The sequence below is a fragment of the Nematolebias whitei genome, chromosome 22 (genome assembly GCF_014905685.2).
Source record: "Nematolebias whitei isolate Nwh7 chromosome 22, NemWhi1, whole genome shotgun sequence".
Lineage (NCBI taxonomy): Eukaryota > Metazoa > Chordata > Actinopteri > Cyprinodontiformes > Rivulidae > Nematolebias > Nematolebias whitei.
The window spans coordinates 27696905-27705023 of NC_056519.1; the positions used below are offsets into that span (position 1 = coordinate 27696905).

Here is an 8119-nt window from a genome sequence, read left to right on the forward strand (position 1 = left end):
AGGAAGTCTTACATTTCACTGATCACATCAACTCTATGGATAAATACGTCAAGTTCACACGAGAAGATGTAAAAAATGGCAGGCTGGCTTTCTTGGACTGTGAGGTCTCAGTCTCTGATAGAGGACATTTGCAAACTGATGCTTATCACAAACCCACCCACACAGACCAGTATTTGCAGTTTGACTCTCATCACCCTTTGGAGCACAAGTTAGGAGTCATCAGGACTCTGTATCACAGAGCAGACAGCATCCATTAAGCATTAACCATTCTTTTTATTTTATTTTTTTCCTCAGGAGCAAATCATCGCTCTGCTCAGGTTCTCCTGCTTCTTGTGATCCCTGGCCATTTAATTTTTTTGTACACTATCCACCTGATGAAAAGTGGCCACACCACCTTGACACCCGTCTTCATGTCAGTCTACCTGGCTGCTGCCTTGCTACAGGTGAGCTCTTTTATGACTCAAATACTAATGATTTTTTTTCCAGTTGTGCAGTGGATCATCTGCATCTTATCCCACACTCCCAGCATTGTTCTCTGTCACACAAACCCTCTGCAAATTGTCAAGGAAAATCAATACAACAACTCGGACTTTTCAGCCTATTCACCTGTTCCTCTCATTGGTTCAGAGATACATGGAGAAAAGACGCTAATCAGTCAGAGAGATTCAAGTTAAAAATTATTACCAACATTTATTAAAGCTTTCAGCTGAAAAGAGACACTCTTACCCCAAACCAAAAGAGATACAGCAAAACCCCAAGATGCGTCTGCTTTAGTTCCTTCTGTATTTAAACACAAAAGCTCCACCCAGAGACGTGTCACACATTCTTACAGCTCTTTGTCTAAACTAGTTCCGACTGATGTCTTCATTTCCTGGAAGTCCTTTTATGGAGTTGTTTTATTATTTTCTTCAGCCGTTCTAGTTTACTGGTGATCTTGTCATAAGGTGGAACACACACCAGCAGCTCCCTGTAGTTCATGTCCCGTACACAAAAACTCAAATACATTCTCTGACTTAGTTCAATCTGTACTTGTTGATACGAAAAGACAAGCAGATACAAATAAAGGACAAGATACAGTTGTGATACATCGAGCAATACAGCGCAGCAGATAAGAGCGTCTTTACAAGATCATCCTTCACTATATCCAACAGACTAGACTGTTCTCTAGATCAGGTAGTGCTGCGCCCCATTTAAAATAATTAGATAAGATAGAACTTTATTGATCCCGCAGGAAATTGCTGATTGCTTATAAAACTAGTTTTCCAATTTCCAACAAGTTGTATAAGATAGTTAAGTCAGAGATTCTTTATTGTCGAAATTATGTACACAGGGTCCCAGTTACATCCAACAATAAAATGTAAGAGAAAAACAATGATAACATCTAAGATATGAACTAAGAAAAACATCAACTAATATACACTAAGCACTAATGACATAAAAACATTACGTTGAACAGCAGCACGAACATGAGCATGAGTCTGTGTGAGCAGATGAGCATGCATGAATACAACAACATGAAACAGATCAGCAGCAACATTGAAACAGATCAGTAGCAACATGATGTGATTTTTTGCTCAATGATTATCCTGGTTAGAGAGTCATGAGTCTAACAGCCTCAGGGTAGAAGCTGTTCCTCAGGCCCTATTTACACGGACACGATGGGGGGAAACGTAGTTTTTTTCGTATGTTAATTAGAGGAAAAGATCCGCGTTGACATGGTCGTATTTTGGGTTTACATGCATCCGCAAGATTCCTCCCACCGCCCTCCCGAATCCGCTGTAGTTACCATGCCGGGTCATTATTAGATGGCGCTGTGAATTTTGTACCTTCACCTAATGCGCATGCGTGCTGCCTTGGCACGCTGTTTCCTGTGAGCTAAAAAGCTCTGCTAACAACATCTTAACAACAAGTTAAAGCTGGATTCTGGCTGGATTTTGGCTGGATTGTGGATAGAGTCGACAGATTTGATGCCAAGCGGGACCTCTTCGTCTAACAGCTCCACACCAGTCGCTCAGTGGACCAGAACCGAGTCGACAATGTTGGACTTTACTCCATGATAATCAGTAGCTGGTTTACAGCAGGTAAATCAAATGTTCTTAATAATGTTAGCTTGTGTTTACTTCGGTTACAAAACAACCAACTGAGTTTTTATTTTTCCTGAAAGAAGAAGGAGTTGTCTCCCACCAGGCGGACCGGTTCTGAACGAGGCTCGGCAGCAGGATGTCGAAGAGAGAGATGATGGATGAACTATTTATTTAAAATTCCCCTCAGTTCTTTTATTCAATCCATTCGTTGTTCAGTTTAATTATCAGTTTGTGGTGTTGAATAAAAAAAATAAAAAAAATTAAATCTGATGTCTTCATTTTCAACGTTAATAGCATGCAATATGTTTAGCATCATTTTAATCACATAATTTGAATTACGTAATGTCCAGATAGCTTCATTTAGCTCAGAGAGCTTCATTATATATCTCAAGCTTAAGATAAATACTGTTTATTATTATTAAACTGTTATTATTTAGCACATTTAGATGTTATAGTGCAGCGCGACGTGTGCGCGTGCCTCGTTCTATAAACATTGATATTAGAACTGGATCTGACTGTGTCTCTTCAAACACAGATGTCGGTCACAGCACCTGGAATCTGAACTAGATTAACTACGAGATTAAAATATATTCCATCAGTCGTAGTTCAGAAAGCAGTGTATCCACCGCCATGTTGATAGAAATATAGCATCGGTCCGTGCGTGCGTGTGCGCATGTGGTTTAACACAAAGCCTCAGCGGGAGATGTTTACATTATCAGCGGGGGGTCAGCGAAAAACCTCCACTCTGTAAGGTGGGTTCAGAAACCTCCGGATTCAAGGAGTGGGGCCACTGGTGTCGTGTAAATGATCAGCAGAACCGCAGAGAGAAAGCTGCGGATGCACTAAAAATATGCGCCGTGTAAACGGCCCCTCAGTCTAGTGGTTCTACACTTAATGCTCCTCAACTCCTTCCTGAAGGGAGCGGGGTATAAAGTGTGTGTGCTGGGTGAGTGGGATCCTTCATGATGCAGGTGGCCCTCTTCCTGCATCTAGAGGTGTAGATGTTTGTGATGGTGGGGAAGCTGACTCCAACATCTTCTGTGCAGCCTCCATGCCACACGTTGATGCTGGAGCACAGGATGCTCTCCACTGCACACATGTAGAAGGAGGTGAGGACTGAGCTTCCCAGACCAGCTCGTCTCAACCGCCTGAGGAAGTAGAGTCTCTGATAAGATTTCTTGATCAGGCTGGCGGTGTTGTTGCTCCAGCTGAGGTTGTCATTCATGTGTACACCCAAGTTCTTGTAGCTGGAGACCACTTCCACCACAGATCTGCTTATGTTCAGGGGGGTGTAGGTGTGTTTGTTCCTTTTGAGTCCACAATCATCTATTTTGTCTTCTTCACATCGATGTTAAAAACACTGTGTTAAACTCCAACAATATTCAGTCAGGTCATCTGGACAGTTTCTTTTTTTTGCTTGAACATTTCACCTTCCATCCAGAAGGCTTCATCAGTCAAGGAAACACACAACACAAAACTGATTCTTCCCCCAAACAGCTTACTCCAAAGTGGAACAAACTAGTTATGTTAAATTCAATTCAGTTCAGTGTATTTATATAGCGCCAAATCACAACAAAGTTGTCTCAGGGCACTTTACAGGAACATGCACATACATAAAAGCCATTAGTAAAGTTCTCTATCTAAGGAATCCAGCAGACAAGTTGAATCTTGGCTTCGTTACAGTCTCCCATCCTGAGCAAGCACAGTGGCAACAGTGGAAAGGAAAAACTCTCTTTTAAAAGGAAGAAACCTCCAGCAGAACCAGGCTCAGGACAAGCGGCCATCTGCTTTGACCGGCTGGTTTGAGAGGACAGGAAGGAGAGACAGACGAACACAGAATGGTAGGTCCAGGTGTATCTGAAAGACAAAAAAACACATGTTAAGTATAGGAAAAATAATTACAAATACAAAGCAGGTTGAGCAGAGTAAGTAGACAGCAGCAAAGTGAAAAGTGTGGTCAGTTTGTCCTTCAGCAGTCTAAGCCTATAGCAGCAAAACTAAGGGACAGCTCAGGAAACCCAAACCGACCCTAACTATAGGATTTAGCAAAAAGGAAAGTCTTAAGCCTAGTTTTAAAACTGGATAATGTGTCAGCCTCACAGACAGAGATTGGAAGTTGGTTCCACAAGAGAGGAGCTTGATAACTGAAAGATCTGTCTCCCATTCTGTTTTTGTAAACTCTAGGAACCACAAGTAAACCTGCAGCCTGAGAGCGAAGTGCTCTGTTAGGAAAATATGGAACAATAAGATCTGTAATATAAAATCGAGCCAGGTTGTTGAGAGCTTTGTAGGTTAGAAGTAAGATTTTGAATTCTATTCTGGATTTGACAGGTAGCCAATGGAGAGAAACTAAAACTGGAGAGATATGATCTCTCCTACTAACTCCAGTTAAGACTTTAGCAGCAGCATTTTGGATCAACTGAAGACGTTTTAAAGAAATTTTTCGACATCCAGATAATAAACCATTGCAATAGTCCAGTCTAGACGTGACAAATGCATGGACCAGTTTTTCTGCATCATTTTTATACAAGATGTTTCTAATTTTAGCAATATTACACAGGTGGAAGAAAGCAGTTCTAGTAACGTTTTTAATGTGGGAGATAAAAGACATGTCCTGATCAAAAATAACACCAAGGTTTTTAACATTAGAGCTGGAGGACAGATTAATGCCATCTAAGTAGGGAGAAAGACTGAAAAATTAATTCCTACGGTGCTCAGGTCCAAAAACCAAAACCTCAGTCTTGTCTGTGTTCAGCAGGAGAAAATTAAGGGTCATCCAGGTTTTTATGTCTTTAACACATGCTTGTAGTCTAAATAGCTGATTGGATTCATTAGGTTTAATGGACAAATATAATTGTGTGTCATCAGCATAACAATGGAAATTTATCCCATGCTGTTAAATAATTTTACGTAATGGAAGCATATATAAAGTAAAGAGTATTGTCCCAAGCACTGAGCCCTGAGGAATTCCATGACTAACTTTGGTGTATGAAGAAGACTTATTATTTTCAAGTTTCAAGATGGTGCCAGTGTGTGTGGCTGTCTGTCTGTCGCTCTTGGTTTGGTTTGTTTTATTTCTCTGTTTTGTGCTCAGCACTAAGTCTGTGCTTGTGTACAATCACCAGTCCCTCCTGGATATTAGACATGTTGTTGGCAATCTCAATGCCTTTGATTATGGTGGACAGAAAACTTTACCCCTGCTCCTGTCAGGAGTCCCAGCTCATCTCCTCCAGGCACTTGCGCTGCCCCCCCCGGCAGAAATGTCGTCGTTTCCGCGGTAAACGTGGAGGACAGCTGGTGAAACTAAAGATCTGCCTGGCCCGTTCTACGTCCATTTCTCAGACAAGAAATGGATTATTTCCGTCTTTCGCTGTACCTTGGCGTTTCCTGGATCCTGTTGATAGCTGCCTGCTACCTGTCACCGGCCTGGATGCGGGTGTTCGCCCCCACCCCTCCTGCTTCTCTCGTGAACCTGCAGAGCTTGAAGACGCTGCCCCGGGCCCTAGCGCCCGTCAGTTTACATGCTGCGGTTTCTGCCAGGATTGGCCTGGTGAACGCCAGATCTCTGACAAACAAAACTCTCATCCTGCGGGACTTTTTCAGTTCCCGTTATTTGGATTTGCTCTGCATCACAGACACCTGGGTTGAGGCTGATGACTCCAGTGTTTTTGTTGAACTTCTACCAGACGGCTGCTCTTATCTAAGCTCCCCTCGGATGTCAGGCTGTGGAGGAGGAACGGCGGTGGTTTATAAAAACAACTTTAAATGCAAGCAGTGCTCTGCATCGTCTTCTTTCTCCAGCTTCGAGGGGACTTTATTTGAGGTGGGTTGCTCACACCCCGTGCTGTACACTGTCATCTACAGAGCCCCTAAATATAATAAGGATTTCTTGAATGACTTTTCTGATTTCCTGACTGGAATAATGATAAACTATGATCGAGTCCTTATTGTTGGGGATTTTAACATACATGTATGCTGCCCAGAGAAACCACTGGTGAAGGACTTTCTCAGCCTCACTGACTCTTTTAACCTGGTTCAGTGGATGGCTGGTCCCACGCATGAGCATGGACACACGTTGGACCTGGTTCTCTCTCACAGCTTGTCTGTGAACAACCTGGAACTATATGATAATGTGATTTCTGACCATAGGCCTGTTTTATTTGATGTTGGTTTGTCCTGTGCTCCAGTTAAATCTTGCGCTCCTGCCCAGCAACGTAGAGTTTTTAACCCTTCCACCGCTGGTCAGTTCTCTGCTGCCTTTGAACAGCTCTGTGCTCCCTCTGGCTCTGCTGTTGACACTGAACAGCTGAGCTCCTGGTTTGACTTCTCCTGTCAAACCATTTTGGACTGTGTAGCTCCATCTAAACTGGTGTGGCCTAAAGCCAGATCTGAACCCTGGTTTAATGAAAAAACTATTGCAGTCAGACAGGAGTGCCGCAGAGCTGAACGGAGATGGAAAAAGGATAAACTGGAGGTTTCATTTTACATTATATGCCCCTTTTCCACCGTCACAGAGCGGATCAGATCAGTTCGGGTTGGTTCAGATCGGTTCGGGTCTGTTGTGTTTCCATGTACATTTCTGGACCGGCTCTGTAGGCGGGGACTAGAATCCAACTCGTCTTACCACCTGGTGGCGGTAGTGCTCCCTTAAGCTACTTACTAGCCACCACTAAACGTATTAGAAGAAGAACACCCTGAAGGTTTTGTCACACGATGTTGTGGAAAAGATGTCATGCTCTAATGGAGTACCTCATGAGCTGTAACTTATAAACCTGATTCATAATCCTACCTTACTGCCTTCCCTGCTGCTTTAAACCCATGTGTTTTTCATTTTAGTATAGATTTTTACAATAAAGATGTATTAAAAATATCTTCACTTTTATTATTTGCAGATATGCACAAGGTTCATGTTAAAATTGCAAAACATCACACTGTGCTGTAATCTTTGAAACTGCTTTTACAATAAGATACAGACTTGAAAACAATTAGATTAAATTTTGTCCTTGAATTTTAAAGATTTGTCTTTCATTAAATTAAAACATAAATTTATTACTTATTAATCTAAAAAAGTCTGGTCCTCTGGACATTCAAAAAACAAAACTAACAAAAAACATTGAGTTTATTTATTAAAAACTGTATTGTTTGTTTTGTGAATGTCCAGAGGACCAGATTTAACTTTTTAGATTTTTCTACCTGGATGAGCAGCATCAGGATATTAATTAATAAATAGTCAGTTGGTCTGTGAACACCATGGGGTCCTAGAAGAGTCGAAGAGGTGGCTGTTGATGTCTGTGCCTCCCTGGTAAAGATGCTGCTCCCACAACCCTGAAGCAGAAGAGGATGGATGGATGGATGGATGGATGGATGGATGGATGGATGGATGGATGGATGGATGGACGGGTGGCGAAGGAGGAGACCATCAAACAGCAGGAGTGGTCAGTTCAGGTGAACTCCTGCCTGTTTGCTTCAGATCAGCTGTTCAAATCTCTGCAGGTTCAAATAAAAGGTGCACCAGGACTTTCAGCTGAATCTCTCAGGCCACAGTTGTATGGACGATAAACGATAACTGCTAAAAGATAACTGATGACTGATAATTGATAACTGTCCTTTCTGAATTTTTGACTGTTTTTGTGTCACTTCATCCTAGAACCAAAAAATTATAACATAATAACAGTTGAGCAGATTCTAGTAATCTTTTCTTAGGATTCATTAAAGATCAAATGCAATTGGAAATTCTTCTCAACTTCCAGTATGAATTTAAACAAACACTATATGAACTTAACATTGTAAAATTTGTTTAGGAAATTTAATGTTCAAGGACACCACTTAAGAAAAAAATTGTTTAATATGAAAAGTAAGAAGTGAAAAATGTACAAAAATAAAAACTACTGCGTCCAACTAATGATTGTGTATCTGTCTGTCCCTTGTCTCACGGGCTTCATCCAGAAGAAGACACAGGTGTTGTTCCTGCTGTGTCCGGTTCAGTTCTTCATGTTCATTCAGTGATGAAATAAGACTTTTCTTTACTGGACTCT

The 8119-nt window shown here is 41.6% G+C and overlaps 1 protein-coding gene across 1 annotated transcript in view; it reads left to right on the forward strand.

Annotated features, from left to right (window-relative positions):
* LOC119428573 (solute carrier family 41 member 2) overlaps positions 1–5788 on the forward strand; it is an 86205-nt gene extending 80417 nt beyond the window's left edge. Inside the window, exons 9-11 of the mRNA XM_037696255.1 lie at positions 295–537; positions 5489–5634; positions 5720–5788. Coding sequence (XP_037552183.1) covers positions 295–537; positions 5489–5634; positions 5720–5788 — 458 coding nt within the window. The remainder of the gene's footprint in view (positions 1–294; positions 538–5488; positions 5635–5719) is intronic.
* Positions 5789–8119: the final 2331 nt, after the last annotated feature.